The sequence below is a fragment of the Dama dama genome, chromosome 6, assembly GCF_033118175.1.
Source record: "Dama dama isolate Ldn47 chromosome 6, ASM3311817v1, whole genome shotgun sequence".
NCBI classification, from domain to species: domain Eukaryota; kingdom Metazoa; phylum Chordata; class Mammalia; order Artiodactyla; family Cervidae; genus Dama; species Dama dama.
In genome coordinates, this window is record NC_083686.1 from 27,170,982 (window position 1) to 27,191,138 (window position 20,157).

At 39.2% G+C, this 20,157-nt stretch overlaps 1 protein-coding gene across 1 annotated transcript; it reads right to left on the reverse strand.

Moving 5' to 3' along the window:
* Nucleotides 1-16,593: 16,593 nt before the first annotated feature.
* On the reverse strand, nucleotides 16,594-18,763 carry LOC133058513 (growth-regulated protein homolog beta). Its single transcript, XM_061145212.1, has 4 exons — nucleotides 18,598-18,763; nucleotides 18,391-18,514; nucleotides 18,194-18,277; nucleotides 16,594-17,338 (listed from the first exon to the last, which is right to left on the reverse strand). Exons 1-4 carry the CDS (start codon nucleotides 18,686-18,688, stop codon nucleotides 17,323-17,325), a joined length of 315 nt encoding a protein of 104 aa, XP_061001195.1. The 5' UTR covers nucleotides 18,689-18,763; the 3' UTR covers nucleotides 16,594-17,322.
* Nucleotides 18,764-20,157: the final 1,394 nt, after the last annotated feature.

The following is a 20,157-nucleotide window of genomic DNA, read 5'->3' on the forward strand; positions in this document are numbered from 1 at the left end:
ATGAACAGAGAATATATCAAAATTTGAGGAAAGCAGCTAAAGAAGTACTTCTGGAGAAATCAGTAGCCTTAAATGCTTATTTTGGAGAAGAGTAAAGGTCTAAAATCAATGGTCTGATAATCTCTAGGGCTATCCATGTTGCTACAAATGGCATGGTTTTATTTTTTTTATGGCTGGGTAATATCCCATTTTATATATGTACGTACCACATCTTATTTATCCATTCCTCTGTTGATGGACATTTAGGTTGCTTTCCTTGTTGGCTATTGTAAATAGCACTGCAATGAACATTGGGTGCATGTTTCTTTTTGATTTATAGTTTTTTATGGATATGGGGTTTCCCAGGTGATACAGTGGTAAAAGAACCCACCTGCTAAAGCAGGAGACACAGGAGAAGAAAGTTTGATCCTGAAGTCAGGAAGATCCCCTGGAGTGGGAAATGGCAACCTATCCCAGTATTCTTGCCTGGAAAATTCCATGGACAGAGGAGCCTGGTCGGCTACAGTCCATGGGATTTCAAGAGTCAGACACAACTGAGCAACTAAGAACACAAGCGCAGATATATGCCCAGGAGTGTGATTGCTGGATCATATGGTAGTTCTATTTTTAGTTTTTTGAGGACTGTCCATACTGTTCTCCATAGTGGCTATTCCAGTTTACATTCCCACCAACAGTGTAGGAGGGTTCCCTTTTCTCCACACTCTCTTCAGCACTTACTGTTTGCAAACTTTTTGATGATGGCCCTTCTGAGCCATATGAAATGCTACCTAGACTCATAGACTTTGAAAATAAACTTATGGTTACTAAAGGAGAAATGTGGCAGGGAGGGATAAACTACAAGTTTGGGATTAACATATATCCACTACCCTATATAAAAGAGATAATCAACAAGGACCTACTGTATAACACAGGGGACTCTAATCAATGGTCTATAGTGATATATATGGGAACAGATATAGGTAAAACTTAATTACTTTGCTGTACACCTAAAACTAGCACAATATTGAAAGCCAACTATACTCCAATATGAAATAAAAATAAAAAATTTAATAATATCAATGGTCTGTTGCTGCTGCTGCTGCTAAGTCACTTCAGTCGTGTCCGACTCTGTGCGACCCCATAGATGGCAGCCCATCAGGCTCCCCCATCCCTGGGATTCTCTAGGCAAGAACACTGGAGTGGGTTGCCATTTCCTTCTCCAAAGCATGAAAGTGAAAAGTGAAAGTGAAGTCACTCAGTTGTGTCCGACTCTTTGCGACACCATGGACTGCAGCCTACCAGGCTCCTCTGTCCATGAGATTTCCCAGGCTTCTACAAATTAGAAAAATAAAAACAGTTGAGCTAGAGAGCTAAATTAAATAGAAAACAGAAAAACAGCAGATGAAATTAATGTTATCAAAAGCAAATTTTGAGAATTAATCAATACAGTTAACAAAATTGTAAGACTAATTAAAGGAAAAGAGCATTATAAGGAGAAATGCATTCCTATTCTCATTCCTACATGTTTTGCTGAGTGTCAAGACTAGACCCTGACCACTTTTTACCTGGACCACTTCTCAGGAGTCTTTTTTCTTTTAATTTAAAGAAACTAGTATTTATTTATTTAAAATATTTATTTATTTATCTGCACCAGCTCTAGTTGCAGCATGCTAACAAACTCAGGCCCCCTGAATTGGGAGCATGGAGTGTCAGCCACTGGACCACCAGGCAGGTCCCCATCTCTCATGAGTTTTCATGCAGCTGGTAATTCTGAGCAATGAGGTAATGATTCCCTGTGTACAAAGAGAATGCTTGCTTACTGCTTGCCTTAAAGTGATGCGATCCTTAAGCTCAGAGCTCCTCGTCTGTGGTACAACAGCCGACTACACATGCAGGCTTCATCTGGTCTTCCGTGTCATCCTGCGGTATGTGGGGCTCAGGAAAATGGAGCAATGATGCTAATGCTCCAGTACTTTTTTGGTTGATATCATTTACTTAGCTATTGCAAGGTTTATTTCTGAGCTCTCTATTCTCTTCCATTGTTGTGTGTGCCTGCTTTATGCCAGCATCACATATTTTGATAACTGTGGCTTTGTAATAAGTGTTTAAATCAGAGAGTATAAGACCTCCAACTTTATTCTTCCTTTTCAAGATTGTTTTGGTTACTCAAGGCCCCTTAAGATTCCATACGAATTTTAGAATAGGTTTTTCTGCTTACTCTAAAAATGGCATTGGGACTTTGATAGACATTGCATTAATCTGCAGATTGTCATGAGTAATGTTGGCATTTTGACAATAATAAGTCTTCCAATCCATGAACACATGATATTGTTTGATCTATTTATGTCTTCTCTGATTTCCTTCAGCAATGTTTTGCAATTTTCAGTGTAAAGTCCTTCTTGGTTGGGTTTATTTGTAAGTATTTTATACTTTTTGGTGTTATTGTAGATGGAAATATTTTCTTCATTTCCTTTTTGGATAGGTCATTTTTGATAACTACTTTTGCTGTAACAAATTTCTTGTCTCTCTTCAGGAGTCTCATGTCTTCCATAAGTTTTCATGAAACTGTAGAAGACTAATTTATTATATTACAGATAGGACTCAACTAAATATGTATATGGCCACCTAAATAAAATAGGCGAATTTCTTTTTTTTTTTTTTTAATTATTTTTTTTTTTTCCAGTGGGTTTTGTCATACATTGATATGAATCAGCCATGGATTTACATGTATTCCCAATCCCGATCCCCCCTCCCACCTCCCTCTCCACCCGATTCCTCTGGGTCTTCCCAGTGCACCAGGCCGGAGCACTTGTCTCATGCATCCCACCTGGGCTGGTGATCTGTTTCACCATAGATAGTATACATGCTGTTCTTTTGAAATATCCCACCCTCACATTCTCCCACAAAGTTCAAAAGTCTGTTCTGCATTTCTGTGTCTCTTTTTCTGTTCTGCATATAGGGTTATCGTTATCACCTTTCTAAATTCCATATACATGTGTCAGTATGCTGTAATGTTCTTTGTCTTTCTGGCTTACTTCACTCTGTATAAGGGGCTCCAGCTTCATCCATCTCATTAGGACTGGTTCAAATGAATTCTTTTTAATGGCTGAGTAATATTCCATGGTGTATATGTACCACAGCTTCCTTATCCATTCATCTGCTGATGGGCATCTAGGTTGCTTCCATGTCCTGGCTATTATAAACAGTGCTGCGATGAACATTGGGGTGCACGTGTCTCTTTCAGATCTGGTTTCCTCAGTGTGTATGCCCAGAAGTGGGATTGCTGGGTCATATGGCAGTTCTATTTCCAGTTTTTTAAGAAATCTCCACACTGTTTTCCATAGCGGCTGTACTAGTTTGCATTCCCACCAACAGTGTAAGAGGGTTCCCTTTTCTCCACACCCTCTCCAGCATTTACTGCTTGTAGACTTTTGGATAGCAGCCATCCTGACTGGTGTGTAATGGTACCTCATTGTGGTTTTGATTTGCATTTCTCTAATAATGAGTGATGTTGAGCATCTTTTCATGTGTTTGTTAGCCATCTGTATGTCTTCTTTGGAGAAATGTCTGTTTAGTTCTTTGGCCCATTTTTTGATTGGGTCATTTATTTTTCTGGAATTGAGCTGCAGGAGTTGCTTGTATATTTTTGAGATTAATCCTTTGTTTCTTCATTTGCTATTATTTTCTCCCAATCTGAGGGCTGTCTTTTCACCTTACTTATAGTTTCCTTTGTAGTGCAAAAGCTTTTGAGCGAATTTCTTTAAAAACACAAATCATCAAAAATTGACCCCAAAAGAAATTTAAAAATTGAATAATTGCATGAAAAAATCAAGTTACTAATTGTCTTCTGACAAAGAATCTTTAGTCTTCAGTGGACTTCACTGATAATTTCTCTCAAATGTTTAAGAAATCAATAGTAACAATATTATGCAAGTCTCTCAGAAAACAGAAGAGGAAGGAAACTTCCCATCTCATTTATTAGGCCACTAGTATCCTGGTATCAAAACATTACAGGAAAAGACACTACAGACCAATATCCCTCAACAACACAGTAACAGAAATTTTCAAATACAGTAGCAAATTTAATAAAACAATATACAAAAAGGCAATCTATCATGACCAAGTGAGGTTTATCCTGGGGATGTAAATATGGTTCAACACTCAGAACCAATCCATTCAATTTACTATAGCAACAGATTGAAAAAAACAAAACAAAACAGTAATGAGCTCAATAGATATAGAAAAATTATTTGACAGAATTCAACATTCATCCATGAAAAAAAATTTTTAAACTCACATAAAATTGTAAATAGAGGGATATTCATCAAGCTTATAAGGAATGTCTATGAAAACCCACAGATAATGATTATTTCATGGTGAGAGATGCATAAGTTTAACACAAGGCAATAATGTCTATTTCCACAGTTTCTATTTTTTACTACTTGTCTGTGACTGACTCCAAAAGGGTACAAAAGAACTTTTGAAGGTGACAAAAATGTTCTATATTTTGATTGTGGTATGGTACACAGTCTATTAATTTGTCAAAACTCATTAAATTACACACTTAAAATGGGAACATTTTATTGTATGTAAATTTTTCAATTAAAATTGATTAAATATAGGACTTAAGCATTTGCTGATTCTCCTTAGAATTAATCCACATTCCTCAATAAGAAGCACTTTAGATATATATATATATATGTAGATAGATATGAATAGATCAATAGATCTACTAGATAGATCTGTAGCATAGTGAGCTTATCAATATCTATCTACCCATCCACCTCTCACGTTAGTGGTCCATAATTAATTTGGCCACTAGAGGGAGCCAATATTTCATGAATACAAAAGTTTGGCACTGCTTTTAGTGACCCTATGGTCTATAGCCCGCCAGTGGGATTCTCTGGGCAGAAATACTGGAGTGGGTTGCCATGCCCTCCTCCAGGGGTTTTCTCAACTTGGGAATCAAACCCGCGTCTCCTAAGTCTCCTGCATTGGCAGACATATTCTATACCACTAGCACCTTCTGGGAAGCCCTTATTAAAAAGCACTGAATGTAAATTCATAGAAAATAATGAATATGAAAAGTTTTTATAAGATGTATAAGAAATTTTAATAAGATTTGGTAAAATCTTTTCTGACCATCATAATACAGGAAATATCTTACTTGTGAAAGAGATGAAACTTCTTTCATGTATTTAAATAGTAAACATGATTTTGCTCTCATCTAGATGTTGTGGGTTATTTAAACATAACCTGAGATTAGTTTTTTAAAAAACAAAGGTTATAAAGTTATACACGTTCATTACAGAAAACTTGAAGGTTACAGAAAATCTGAATGAAAGAAAAGAACAAAGAACAGAATAAGAATCAAAAGTATTATTGTCATCATTCTCACAGTGTGCAAATACAAATGCTATAAAAATTTGGGTGTTTTGTCCCAGAGATTTTATTGTACATCTTATTTTTACTTGATTGTAACCACAAATAACACAAAGTTAAAATGTAACCATTATTTGCTATCTTAACCATAAAAGTGAAGTATAAATCGAATATTTTTACATAATATAAAAAGCTCATAACTACATTAACTATGTTCTTTGACATGCTTTTAAACAGTAATCAATTTTAAAAATTACAATAAAGGTTATAGTATTTAGTAGTCACATTAAATGATCCTTTTGTGGTTCTAACTTTCTTAAGCAGAAAATATGAGTCATTACAACTGGAAATGGGACAGGCAGTGGATGGCAAAATCCTTTTTCCTTATCCTTAATGATCTCCATTTAATTTGTTAGAGGGGAAAAAGTATAATTTATGAACAGGAAAGTCTCAGATGAGAAGCACATTTTAAATTTATTTACATATTGGAGATCCAACCAGTCCATCCTAAAGGAGATCAGTCCTGGGTGTTCATTGGAAGGACTGATGTTGAAGCTGAAACTCCAATACTTTGGCCACCTGATGCGAAGAATTGACTCATTTGAAAAGACCCTGATGCTGGGAAATATTGAGGGCAGGAGGAGAAGGGGACGACAGAGGATGAGATGGCTGGATGGCATCACCGACTCAATGGACATGAGTTTGGGTAAACTCCGGGAGTTGGTGATAGACAGGGGGGCCTGGCGTGCTGCGGTTCATGGGGTCAGAAAGAGTCGGACACAACTGAACTGAACTGAATATATTGGGCATATGGTGTATTTCCAAAGAAATAGTACATGCATTTCCACTCAGCTTTTCCTTGCCGTATACCAATAATGTATTCATGATTAAGTGGAGGGCACAATGAAATGGATGATAAACAGTAAGTTTTGAGCTTTGTTGGAATTATGTATCTTTTATTAAGATCCATTTGGCATGAATAAGTTATATGTAGATTTTAACTGATGGAGGGGATAAAGGGGACAGAGTTACTGTGAATATTAGTGATTACATGAAAATAAATTATGTCCACTAATGTTTACTGAAAGCTTAGTATCTTCTAGGTATGTTCTGCTGCTGCTGCTGCTGCTAAGTCGCTTCAGTCATCTCCGACTGTGTGTGACCCTATGGATAGCACCCACCAGGCTCCTCCATCCACAGGATTCTCTAGGCAAGAATACTGGAGTGGGTTGCCATTTGCTTCTCCACCAGGTATGTTCAGTACTGTGTTATTTTTATTAGCTTTTTAAATTTAATATATACAACAGCTTTATAAGGGTTTAAGCAGAACTACTGTTTTCCTTCTCATTTTATAAATATAGAATCTGAGGCTCTTAACTTTTTCAAAGTCAGAACTGTTAGGTTGGTGCAAAGTAATTACAGTTTTTGCATTGTTGAAATTTGCCATTTGATATTGGAATACAATCTTAACTGACTGTGGTTATGTTATACATTAACTTAATGCACAATTTCTCACTTCATGTTTTTCTGCTAATGACATTGCTTGCTGTTTATTTTATATTTATAGTTTATATTTATTTTATATTTATATTTAGACTGTGGAAATGATGTTAGACAAAAAGTAAATTCAAGAAATTTTCTTATTTGAGTTTGAAAGAGGTCATAAACAGTGGTGACAACTGGCAACATCAACAATACACTTGACCCAGGAGCTGCTAACAGATTTACAGTGGAGTGGTGGTTCAGCAAGCTTTGCAAAGGAGACAAGAGCCTTGAAGATGAGGAGCAGAGTGGCTGGCCATTGGAGATTGACAACAATCGACTGAGAACTCTCTATCACTGAAACTGATTCTCTTACAGTTACACGAGAAGTCGCTGAGGAACTCAACATTGACCATTCTAAGGTTGTTTGGCATTTGAAGCAAATTGGAATGGCAAAAATCTTAATAGCTGGGTGCCTCATGAGCTGACCGCAAATTAAAAAAAAAATCATCATTTCGAAGTGTCTGCTCTTATTCCATGCAACAGCAATGAACCATTTCTTGATTGGATTGTGACATGTGATGAAAAGTGGATTTTGTACCACAGCCTTCGATGACTAGGTCAGTGGCTGGACCAAGAAGTTCCAAAGCACTTCCCCAAGCCAGACTTGCACCAAAAGAAGGTCATGGTCACTGTTTGGTGGTCTGTTGCCAGTCTGATCCACAACAGCTTTCTGAATCCTGGCAAAATCACTGTGCCTGAGAAGCACGCTCAGCAAATCGATGAGATGCACTGAAATCTACCGTGCATGCAGCTGGTCTTGGTCAACAGAAAGGGCCCAATTCTTCTCCACAACAAAGCCTGACCGCACATTGCAAAGCCAGCAGGACAACTTTTTGCAGGGAAAATGCTTCCGCAACCAGCAGGATGTAGGACACGCTTTTCAAGAATCTGTCATATCTCGAAGCATGTGTTTTTATGCTACAGGAATAAATAAGCTGTTCTCATTGGTAAAAATATGTTGGTTGTAATGGTTCCTATTTGGATTAGTAAAAATGTGTTTGAGCCTAGTTATAATGATTTAAAATTCACAGTCCGAAATCAGTTTCATTTGTACCAACCTAATAGAATGTTTCTAAAGTTGAGGTTCACACATAAGCCTGGTCTGGCTATAACAGAAATGCCTTTAACCTACACATTCCTATTTCCAGTAACTACACATAAAAAACTCTCTTAAAGCAGTTTTGTCCCTTTAAGATGCATCACTAGCACCATGTTGTATTCAAAGAAATTTAAAGAAATGATTTAAAATAATTGATAGTTACTTCAGTCCCTGAAAGCAACTCCAAAATATAAAATCTTTCCTAACATAAACCAAAGATGAATGTCTTAGTTTAAATCTACTACTTTATCAAATAACAATAAAGGGAGTGGTTTACTCTTATAAACCATTATTTATATTTTTGAACCTGTATCATTATTTGTATACATAGATAATATTAGTATATTAATTGATTCTATAAGACACCTTTCTGGTACCATAGGATAGAAAACTCTTAACCTCTAAAATTAGAAGAGAGTAAAACACATCCCCATGGTGTTCTTTATTAATGGTTTTTAACTGGTATGGTGCAGAAAGAAGCAAATTTAGGAATCATGCCTTAAAGCACAGAATGGCAAACACTGTGTTGCATTTACTTATGAATATACAAATACAGTGATTTAAAATTTTTATTTAATAACTATTCAGCACATACCATCTGCCTATATTAAACTGACAATAGATTAAATTATCTGTGTAAGTGAAGTCACTTAGTTGTTTCTGACTCTCTGTGACGCCATGGACTGTAGCCCACCAGGCTCCTCCGTCCATGGACTTTTCCAGGCAAGAATACTGCAGTAGGTTGCCATTTCCTTCTCCAGGAGATCTTCCCCACCCAGGGATCGAACCGAGATCTCCCGCATTGTAGACAGACGCTTTACCGTCTGAGCCACCAGGGAAGTTAAATTATCTGTAGTTATTGCTAAAGATGGATTAAGCACTTATTCTAGATTTTTAAAGCTCTTATTACAGTAAGATTGTACTTTTACTGTTGGTGGAGCTAAAGAGCTCAAGAAACCACTTCAACACTAAAAATATGCAAAAAATCAAATGATTGGCAAATGGAATAAAAAATGGCTTTTAATACTGATTAAAAGAAAACACTGGAAGACAGCTTAAATAAGACAGTGTCAAAAATGCTGCCAACTGAATACTACAAACAAGCGGTAGTCACGAAGTCACTGCAAATGCTGAACCAGATAGATTTCATCCACGTCAAGGGGTCTGCTTCCAAGAGTAAAATGAGAGAATTGAGTATGCCCGATTCATTTTTTTCCAAATAAGGCAAGATATTTCTACACTGAACAGAATCAAAAGGGATGGGAGAGACTAGGAATGTTGTGCAAATTGAACTAGTTCCATTTAAAAAGAAACGAGAAGGGTGGAAAAGTATTCTCCCAATAGATATTTCTAAAATAGTAAAAATAGCAACAATAATAACCTATATGCATAATAGGAGTCAAAAGTCAACATAATGCCTAATGGTAGAAAAATAGAAGGAATAGATAGAAAGGCTGAACTTGAGACAAGGATGTCTGGAACCACTATTATTATATAACAGAATTTGGGATATAGACAATGCAATTAGACAAGGGAAAGAAATTACGTACAGTAATTAGAGCAAAAGAAGCAAAAGATGAGAAGAACCTTGACTATATCTATATAGAACTGTATAGAACTTGACTTTATATAGAATTAATAATGATCCATTCCAACAATAAAGTAGTATAGCACACATCTTTCTGCATGTGTATTAAGTCGCTTCAGTCGTGTTTGACTCTTTGCAACCGTATGACATGGGATTCTGCAGGCAAGAATACTGGAGTGGGTTGCCATGCCCTCCTCCAAGAGATCTTTCCAACCCAGGGATCAAATCCCCATCTCTTATGTCTCCTGCATTGGCAGGCAGGTTCATTCCCACTAGTGCCACCTAGGAAGCCCTCACATCTCTCTCCCTCTAGGGAAACATTTAAAAATACTTGCTGAAATTGAATAGTCACCGAAATATACTTTTACACAAAGCAAGCAAAGTGCATAACAGCATGCGTGGTATGTTTACTGCCGGGAGCTGTCATGGGAGGTCCCGCCTGTGACGAGGTCATGAAGAAAATACCAGGCAGGCAAGGCCATCCGGGACCCCATCCATGACGAGGTCATGAGGAAAATACCTGACAGGCAAGGCTGTCTAGGATAAGGGACCCTCCAGGTTGGCCTCGGCCTCTACCCCACCCTGTATCCTCCCCCCTTTTTCTGCTATTGTTCTTGTTTGCCCTGCTGCTGATTCTTGTGTTGCCTGCCGAGAGCTCTCCTGCTCCTCTTTCACTGAATGAGGACCAACTTAAAACCCTAACTAATAAATCTCCTGGACGCTGGTACCCTATGAAGGGGCCAGGGATGAAGGAAATGCTTCAGTTCAAACCCTTTTGCTGACATTCTGGCTTGTGTGATAAATGTGTGCTCTCATTGCACAAAATGCTCATGATTGTTCTAAACATCCTAAGCACAGTGCGCTAACAAAAGAAACTATTAAGCATAGGCCCCTTCACGGGGTGAGAAAAGCTCCACAAATATGATAGCCACAAAATGTGCCTAATAGAAAATACTTTAGATAGAGATTAGCTGGCGACTTCTTGCAGGTAGTTAACTTTTAGACTAAGCCTGTTTTGTGCCATATCTGCTGTTTTTGCAGTCCTTCGCATTTCTGTTCTGTAAAAATGTAATCCTATCTAGTTCCCATAGAGATGACGCTTATTAGAAAGAAAATAGATTAATTATAAGAAAAACAGGGTCGGCTACTGAAGTTGCTTAAGTCACACCAGGTGCAAGCCATAAAATGTTAGCAGGCCTGAAGGCCAAATGATAAGAGACTCTTGTGAACGGAAAGTATGTGGGTGACATCCTGTTTCTGTTGAAGGTCAAGTTGCTGTAATGTTTTGAGATGCCCTGTGTGTAAGCAATATGCACTTCCCCCAAAAGATGTTGTTAAGGGTATAAAGGGGCCATGTGAAAATAAACTCCAGACTCAGCCCCGAGCTTTGTCTCACTCTCTCTCTTATTTGCCGACGCCATTCATCCTGAGGGTTCCCCTGGATCCTGCTGGGGCTGGACCCCGGCAGTTTACCGTAAAAAAAGAAACATGAACAGACATAGTGCATAGTGCTGATTTAGCTATAGAATATTTTTTCCAAGACGTCTACACACAGAAAATTGATAATCTCAGTATTTTCTGGGAAAGAGAAACAAAGATCTTGAATGAGAGGGAGAGATTCAGGTGTCTTTTATTAACTGCATAACCCTTTCTTACCATTTGAATTTTTATGATGTACACATATGTTTTTCTTCAATGACTAAATATAACCAGTTTACCTACTCAATAGTACAAGTTTTAACCTGTTTACCTACTCAGTGGTACAAGTTTAACCAGTTTACCTACTTGATGGTACAAGTTATAGATTCTGAATGATCAACAGCAGAATGAGTAAGTATGATAGAATGATCATAAGGGAATTTGGATCTCTTTCTGTTAGAGAGATATTAAATTTTGCAAGGCTCAAGGAAGACTGAGACCATTCCTGGGCCAACTATAGAGTTTTGTAAGTTTTGAGGCTTATCATGTGTACAAATAATAAGAATTTTTGGAAAGAATAAGATGAGTAATCCACTTGTTTATATGCTAAATTTGCCCCCCCTAAAATCCAGATGTTGAAGTCCTAATCCTCATTTCTCAGAATGACTTTATTTGGAAATAGGCCATTTTAAAAGGTAATTAAGGCAAAAATAAGCTCATCGAGGGTGGTCCTTAATCCATTATGACTGGGCTCTTGTAAGAAAAGGAGTTTAGGACACTGATGATACAGACAGAAGACCACACGAACATACATGGAAAAGATGGACCACTACAAGCCAAGGAGAAAGGCTGAAGAGGAAACCTATTGTAAGGACCCTTTGATCTTGGATTCTAGCCTCCAGAACTCTGAGAAAATACAGTTATGCTGTATAAGCCATACAGTCTATGGTACAGTACTTTGTTATGGTGGCCAGAGCAAATTAATACACAGCTAAGCCCAGTAATACTGGCTACAGGTGGTAAACTGCTATTGAAGGTTTCAAGTAAAAGGATGACCAGACAAGATGAGCTCTTTTGAACAATCACTTTGCAGTGAATAAGACTGACTGGAGAGGCTAATCTGGGCGACTACTTAGGAAGTTATGTCAATGGTCGAGTGGAAGCCAATGAAAGGCATGATTAAGACAATTTCATAAGGAAGGGAGAGAAAGAGTTTAACATGAGAGTTGTTAACAGAATGAAAACGGCAGGACGAGAGCCCAGTTGGATGTAAAGCAAAACGAGTCAGTCTGCGGTGAAAGCAGGGTCCCTGGTTTTGACAACAGAGTGAATTGTTCATAAAGAAAAATGGGAAAATAGAGGAGCATGTGAAATCTCAGGAGAGCTAAGTAGATTACAGTGGTTACTTGTTAACACTGGCAGCAAGGAGAAAATGCGGAGATAGACATCAGTCAAGGTAAAGATCGTAGCACCTGATGATCCGGTGAAGGGAAACTGGTGGAGCTGGCAAGGAGCAGCAGTCAGGATGTCTTAGACGACCTGATGACTTACCATGTCATTGGGAAGAAATGTGCCTCACCCAGAAATACACAGAGGGACTCTTTCTGGAGATTTTATGTCTCAGCATACCACAGAATCTGAGTGCAACCAGGGTGGAGCTGGCCTCACTAAGGCAGATGTAGTGAAAGAAAAGGAAGAGGATGCTCCTGGCATGATGTTTTTGCTCTGCCCTTAACAGGCTTTGTAACCTTGGGCAAGTCAATTGATTTCCCTTTTCATCACTTCCTATCGCTAGCAAACCAGTGTGAAAATAAAATGATAGGCATTGGAACATTTCATTAGCTCATTAACACTTGGAAGCCTCAGGAGGAGCCTCCTGCAGGAGGTGATTGATACACCAAGAGCTGAAAAACAAGTAAAAATTAAGCAGCTGAATGAGTGAGGAGGTGGGGAGAAGCTGAAAGATGTTCCAAGTAGAGAGAACAGTATTTGTAAGACCCTGAGCCAAAACAGAAATGGTGTTTTCAGAGAAAACACCAAGAAGTGATCTGATACGTGAGAGCACAGAGTTTCATAGAGATGAAGTGAGAAAACCTAAACTCGAAGCAGTTAAGTGATGTGCTCAAGGTCACGTAGCTAGTCAGAGTCTGATCTCTGAATTGAGCGTGTTTGCACCAGGACTTATATTTATACTACAAATTGTGTGCAGGCTCCCTATAGCACCATGCAAACAGAAGACCACGATCGATGGTAATACAAGTCTAACATTTCCCGGTGTGTCTAGGAGGTGATAAAGTGAATACTCACATCTGCTTAGGTAGAAAAATAAAAGATGAGAATGTTAAAATGAGAGTCATTAAGTGTATAAAATTTAGGTCACAAAAGTAAGGAAGTAAAATTTAGTCAAATAATTCAACAGATAATCTACTAATCTTGGTTTCCACTCTAGTCCCCTGAAAATAAAGAAAGCATCTCAAAGCAAATTTTGTAACTAGCACAAAACAAAATTTTATTTTTATATTTTAAATTTTATTTATTTTTAATTTTAATGTGTTAAGTTCTGCTATACAGCAAAGTGATTCAGTTATACATACATATACATTCTTTCTAAAATTCTTTTCTGTTATGGTTTAACACACAATATTGAATATAGTTCCCTGCACTATACAGTAGGACTTTGTTGTTTATCCATTCTACTATAACGGTTTGCATCTGCTAACTCCAAACTTCCAATCCATCCTTCTCTACAACAAAATGTTGATAGTTTTTTTTTTTTTTCATTGTAAATTTGCTTACTACTCACTAAATTTTCACTAAACTCTGAAAATCCATGGTAAGTGTATCTATTTTACAAACAAAACACAACCCAGATCCAGATCAGTTCAGTTTCATAAGGACTTAGCAGCAGGGTGAACTGTGGTATAATCTACCCAGAAACTGGATGAACTGGTCTGTCCATGTCTCTTAGCTGGAGCACTGACCCATGGAAGAGTAAACTGATTTATTATAAGGTCTTCTATTAACTGTGCCCCTTTACTGGTGGTGTTTCCATTCCAACACTGTTTCTGTACATTTCCCTGCATCTCCCCAGTGCCTACTTGCTCTTCAATCCTTACCTGAGACTCTGCTCTCACTAGCCAATTCCTACCCAATGGTTTGTCAACTGTGCTGGAAGTTGAACCTTTAGCAACACTGTGTTGGAATTCAAAGATTTCCATCTAAGGTGGAACAGGAGAGAGGAAATTTTGCTGAAAATTTTTCCTAGTTAACATACCTATGGTTTTTTCAAATTTATTTGTTTGTAGTTGGAGCATAATTGCTTTACAATATTGTGTTGGTTTCTGCCATACATCAACACTAATCAGCCATAGGTATACATATGTCCCCTCATTCTTAAAGCTCCCTCCCATTTCCCACCCCACCCCTCTAGGTTGTCACAGAACATCTAGTTTGCAAATTCCCATTGGGTATCATTGGAAAGACTGAAGCTGAAACTCCAATACTTTGGCCACCTGATGCGAAGAACTGACTCGTTGGAAAGGACCCTGTTGCTGGGAAAGATTGAAGGCAGGAAGAAAAGGGGATGACAGAGGATGAGATGGTTGGATGGCATCACTGACTTGATGGACAGGAGTATGAGCAAGCTCCGGGAGTTGGTGATGGACAGGGAAGCCTGGCAGCTGCAGTCCATGGGGTCACAAAGAGTCGGACAAGACTGAGCGACTGAACTGAAATGATCTATTTTACATATGGTAATGTATATGTTTTAATGATACTCTCTCAATGCGTCCCACTCTCTCCTTCCCCCACTGTATAAGGAGGTGGATGAACCTGAAGCCTGTTATACAGATTGAGGTCAGTCAGAAAGAGAAAAACTAATGTAGTATATTAACATATATATATATATATGGAATCTATAAAGATGGTACTGATGAACCTATTTGAGGGCAGCAATGGAGATGCAGACATAGAGAACATACTTATGTTATGATCTGCATAAAGCAACTTATAGCCATTGTAATCATTTACATGTTTAGTAGGCACAACAGACCCCAGACTACATAAAAAGTATAGCAGAGCTTTTGTTGAAATGTCAATCTGTTTAAGAAGAAAAAAACTTTGCTTCAAGACACCTTGGCATGTACTGTACCTCTCTTTTTGATAAAAATCATCACCCATACATTCTCAGGAGCCAAGCAAATTTTCTATCTTTCACTGTGACCCTAAAAGGAGACTATCTGGAGCTAAACACGGAAGCAACAGTATATGTAGGGCTTCCCAGGTGGCACAAGTGCTAAAGAATCCCCTTGCAATGCAGGAGACCCGGGTTCGATCCCTGGGTCGGGAAGATCCCCTGGAGAAGGAAATGGCAACCCACTCCAGGATTCTTGCCTGGGAAATTCCATGAACAGAGGAGCCTGGCATGCTCCATGGGGTCACAAAAGTCAGACATGACTTAGTAACTAAACCACCGCCACTACCAAAGATATTCTTGTACTACCAGAACCTGTGAGTATGTTACCTTACATTGCAAAAGGAACTTTGCAGATGGGATTAAGGGTCTTTCAAGGAAAGATTATCTTGCTTTATCCTGGGTGGCCTGATATAATCACAAAGATGCTCATAAAAAAGGAAGTAGGAGAAGTCAGAATCAGACAGAAAGTAATGTGGCAGAGCAGAAGGACCAAAAGAAAACATCACAGAGAAAGAAATGTTCCTCTAAGTTTTTCTGACTGGTTTAATAGTTAAATTGACATGAGACGGATTAGCAGGAGTAAATCAAACAAAAGTTTAATAATATATCTACACAGGAGAGACCCAGGAAAACTGAGTAACTCACCAAAATAGCCAAAGCCCTCACTTTAAATACCATCCTAAGCTAAAGATAAAAGATGTTGGGAGTAATGGCTATGGGACTTTTGGGGAGAGAAGCAATTTACCTGGGGATAGAAAAGCTAATGTTTGATAAACAATATTTGCTGCACCATGCAGAGATAATGGGGCACGAAGTGGGCGCTGATTTTTAGATCCTGCTTAGAGTTTGCCTCATCACCCCTGGCCCATATTCTTTGCAGAGATCTCTTCTAAGTCTATTCTGAAAACAGGTTTTTTAATCTAAATTCTTTTAGGCATCTAAGATGGAGGTTACAAAAAACAAAAACACCTTTCTGAATCTTCTGCTTATTAAAAATAACCAACAAAGAGACACATTTGGTGGGAGGCAAATTTTGGTGCCCTAGAGAAAGAGATTTGAAGAGGCCGTGTTGATGGCTTGAAGATACAGGAAGATGATCATAAGCTATAAAACATAGATGACCTCTGGAAGCTAAAAAGATCAAGGCGATGATGGATTTTCCCCTAGTGCCTCCAGAATGAGGCAGCAATGCAGACACCTTGACCTTAGTCCAGTGGAACTAATTTTGGTCTTCTGACTTCCAGAATTGTAAAAGAATAATTATATTCTTTTAAACTACTGAATTTGTAATAATTTGTTACAATAGCAACAGAAAACCCAAGTGCTGGGTATTCAAGAGGGAGGATAAAAGAGGTCAAGAAGTAAAAAAGAAACCTAAGCAAGAAATTTGTGTAAAAAGCTTTATTTTCATGTTATTTATAAAAATACATCAATAAATACTTAAACTTCTCTATTCCAAGACATAGAGAAACATTTAGATAACTCACACTAAACAAGGCATTATGCCTTACAAGGAAGACATAAAATGTCCAAGGGATATTTAGATCATTGTCATTTGTAAAGGTTCAACATCAGAAATGTTGACTACAGTCAGAAATGTTGACTGTGAAACGTTTCAATAAATAACAACTGACAATCTTCTCTACAAAAAGGAAACATACACATACAATTCCTACATTAACAGTGATCGTGATCTATCTGTTTTCTTGAACCCTCCACTATTGTCTCTAGTCTTTACTATAGTGGATAGTACAGTGTGGAATACCCCCTCCCCAAAAATAGTTTATAAGTGAAGAACACTTAAAACACATCATCTTCAAATTAAATAACAGTCAGGATCAAACTAACTTTGAGTTAACATAAAAATAAACTTTGAAACTAACAGTCCGGAGAACTGCCAAATACATTCACACCTTTAAATATTAGAATATCAATACACAGGCTTTGAAAAATAAATAAATAAATACAGATGTAAATAAATAGAACTCTCATAAGAAACAGCCAAATACATTAAACACAGTCCAGATGGCCCTGGGAGCCATTTGTTTCTCTTCTTTTACTTCGATTCCACGGAGGCTGCTGCAGTAGCCAAGAAGCTCCTTCCATCTCTCTAGATCAGTTGGCACTAGCCCTGCGATGAGAAAATCATTCCTGTTAGTAGGACCCCAAAAACTGGACTCACAGCCCTGCACTATGTGGTTGCTACCTAGACCATTGCTGCACTGTATGGCAGAAAACACCAGGCTCCTAAATGCTATTTAATTAGGAACATGGAGTCTGTGGAAGCAATCTTAATATTTTCAAAAAGCGAGAACATAATGCCACCTTGAGCTAAAAAAAAAGTACATGCATGACATCACTTAAGCCTCATGGCAAACTCCATTAAATACCTATTACTATTATTCCCCATGTTATTGAGACTTAAAGAGATTAAGTACTTTCCCTGGGGTTACGGGAATAATAAAGGGTGGAACCTAGACTTGCACTGTGTTGGCAGAGGCCAGGGGGAGGGGCGCTCCCTGAAAAGTCCCCAGCTTCACCACCAAGCCTCAGTTCCATACAACCCAAACCCAAGAGTTTTACCTCTCAGGTCTGAAGCCCACGAAAGACTTAAGGTAAACGATATTTGTTCCTTAACAGATAGGAAGCATTTTAGCATCACTGGCTAACTCTGCTTCACCTTTTGGGCTTCCTTGGTGGCTCAGATGGTAAACAATCTGCCTACAATACAGGAGATGGGGATCCAATCCCTGGGGCTTCATCTTTTAGAAACATACATTTACCTACACTCATGAAAGATCGAGGAGGCCAGGAGGCACTGGAAGTGTCCTTCTGACACCAGAGCAGATTAATGACCTTAATGGCAAATTTAATTCTGAAATAATTATTTTTTTTCATTCTTTCAGCTAAATCCTAGGTTTCTCTGATATAACTTTCAGCAGGCAGAACGACTATAGTCACACGATGAATAAAAACTACAACTCACTTGTTTAGCATCTTATCGATGATTTTCTTAACCATGGGGGCGGCGGGGTTGAGACACACTTCCTGACCAGTCTTGAGAGTGGCTCTGCAGAGAGAAGGGAGAATCCACGTGAGATGGGAGGTCCATTTGGGGGACGGGGTGAGGGCATCGGGACGGTGGGTGGTGATAAGGAGGACAGCAGCAGAAGTGACACTTACATGACTTCGGTTTGGTCGCAGTGGGGGCCGGGGGGCGTCACCTTCACGCTCTGGATGTTCTTGAAGTGAATCCCCTGCAAGGTCTGCAGGCACTGGCATCGCAGTTCGTTGACCACGGGCGCCCCTGCGGGAAGGACAGGGTGTGTTAGGGGCTGTCCTCACGGGCACCCACCCACCCCCGTCCCGCCCTGGGGATCCGGGTCTCACCTGCCGCGCGCCGGCAGGCGGCCACCAGGAGCAGGAGCAGCATCGCGGCGCGGAGGAGCCGGGGGGCGGCGGCGGTCGCGGCTCGGGCCATGGGTCTCAGCTCGGAGGGTCTGTGTCTGTTGCGGGAAGGCTGGAGGGAGCGCTGGCTGAGCGGGCTCTGTGGCTCCCCGAGCCGGGTGAACCCCTTTTATCCTGATCGGATGGGAGTTGGCAGCCCCGGGCCAGGGAAATTCCCGGTCCGGAAGGAAGGCGCGGCCCCGCCCGCCTCACGCGTAATCTGCGCACTTGGGGTGTCATCCCCGTACCCAAATCCCCACGGTGGGGTGAGTAGCCTTGCAAGAAGTGGTTTCACATCTTAGAGGAGACAAGCATCGTGACAAACGTTAGTTACTAAGATTGAGGGAATTAAGGCCAGGGAGGAGGGACGCAGAGAGAACTGATTTTCCGTGTGTGTTACTTACACTTAAGTATCTTGGGACTTGATGATTTTATCCACGTCTGCATAAATACACTCTTAGAGCACATGTCATCTCAAATTATGCATGAGAATGTTCTCTTACTTCCTGGTATTTTTCGAGCACAATAAATCACACTTCATGTCATATTATCCCCGCAGTAGTGAGGGGATGACCAGTATCAAAAGTTTAATGCTGTGTTTACATTGCAACCAAGTGTTGCAATCCTACAAATGCCTTCCCCGGTGAAATTCTGGAACTTCCAGAGCTCGAGTAGATTCACAAATACCAGCTTTTTGTGTGGAGAGTGTGTTGATTAATCCATGATCTAAGGGACGAGTGGTCATTTGGACCTGTTCGAGGGAGGGAAAGGTGTGTCCCGGCCCAGTTTCTAGTTTTGTTCAAGAACAAAATAGGTCACAGGAATTGGGGTGTGGGTTTGGGGGGCGAGGAATACCTAGGGCCAGTAGTGAGAGTGGCACCCTTTGCTCTTCTAACCAAAAAAAAAACAAAACAGAACAAAAACAAACAAAAAAACAAACAAAAAAAAAACCAGGTGTTCCTGTGAAGTATCTAAGAGCTAAAATCATGAATTTCATACCATTTACTTGTTTGATGGTCACAAATCTCACTTTATCTTCATCTCATATGGACTTTTCTCTTTCCAGTGATTTGATTTCTTTCCAGAGAAATAGTTGTTGTCATATTTTACTTGTACTGATTTCTAAAAAGACACTTCAAGCATTTGATTGAAGACTTCATAATTGTGTAGCTTATTTTTCACCCTTAGTTTTAATGTCCTTTGTTGGATTATGCTCAGGTAGGTTTCAGATGGTTTAAGTGTGATTCTGGATGCAGATCTGTTAAAAGTGTGGGGATACCCAGTGGTAAGCAAGAGAAGGGAGGGGAGGTTGGAAGGGTGGGTAAAGACATAGAGCAAGTCTCTGTTCAAGGTTGCAAAGTAGGAATTTCAGCTCTCGGAAATATTGGTCCATGGCATTTAATTGTCTGTGCCTTAGTTTCTCATCTGTAAAATGGAGATGAACTGTAATATTTACTTCAACTGGCTGTTACCATGAATAAATGTATTAGCTTTCGAAAACAC

Excerpts from the sequence above, each read along its gene's own strand:
- LOC133058513 (XM_061145212.1), bottom strand. The coding sequence starts at position 18,688 with ATGGCCCGAGCCGCGACCGCCGCCGCCCCCCGGCTCCTCCGCGCCGCG. Across the intron at positions 18,515-18,597 it reads CGCCTGCCGGCGCGCGGCAG|GGGCGCCCGTGGTCAACGAA; the intron begins GTGAGACCCGGA and ends TCCTTCCCGCAG. Across the intron at positions 18,278-18,390 it reads TGCGACCAAACCGAAGTCAT|AGCCACTCTCAAGACTGGTC; the intron begins GTAAGTGTCACT and ends TTCTCTCTGCAG.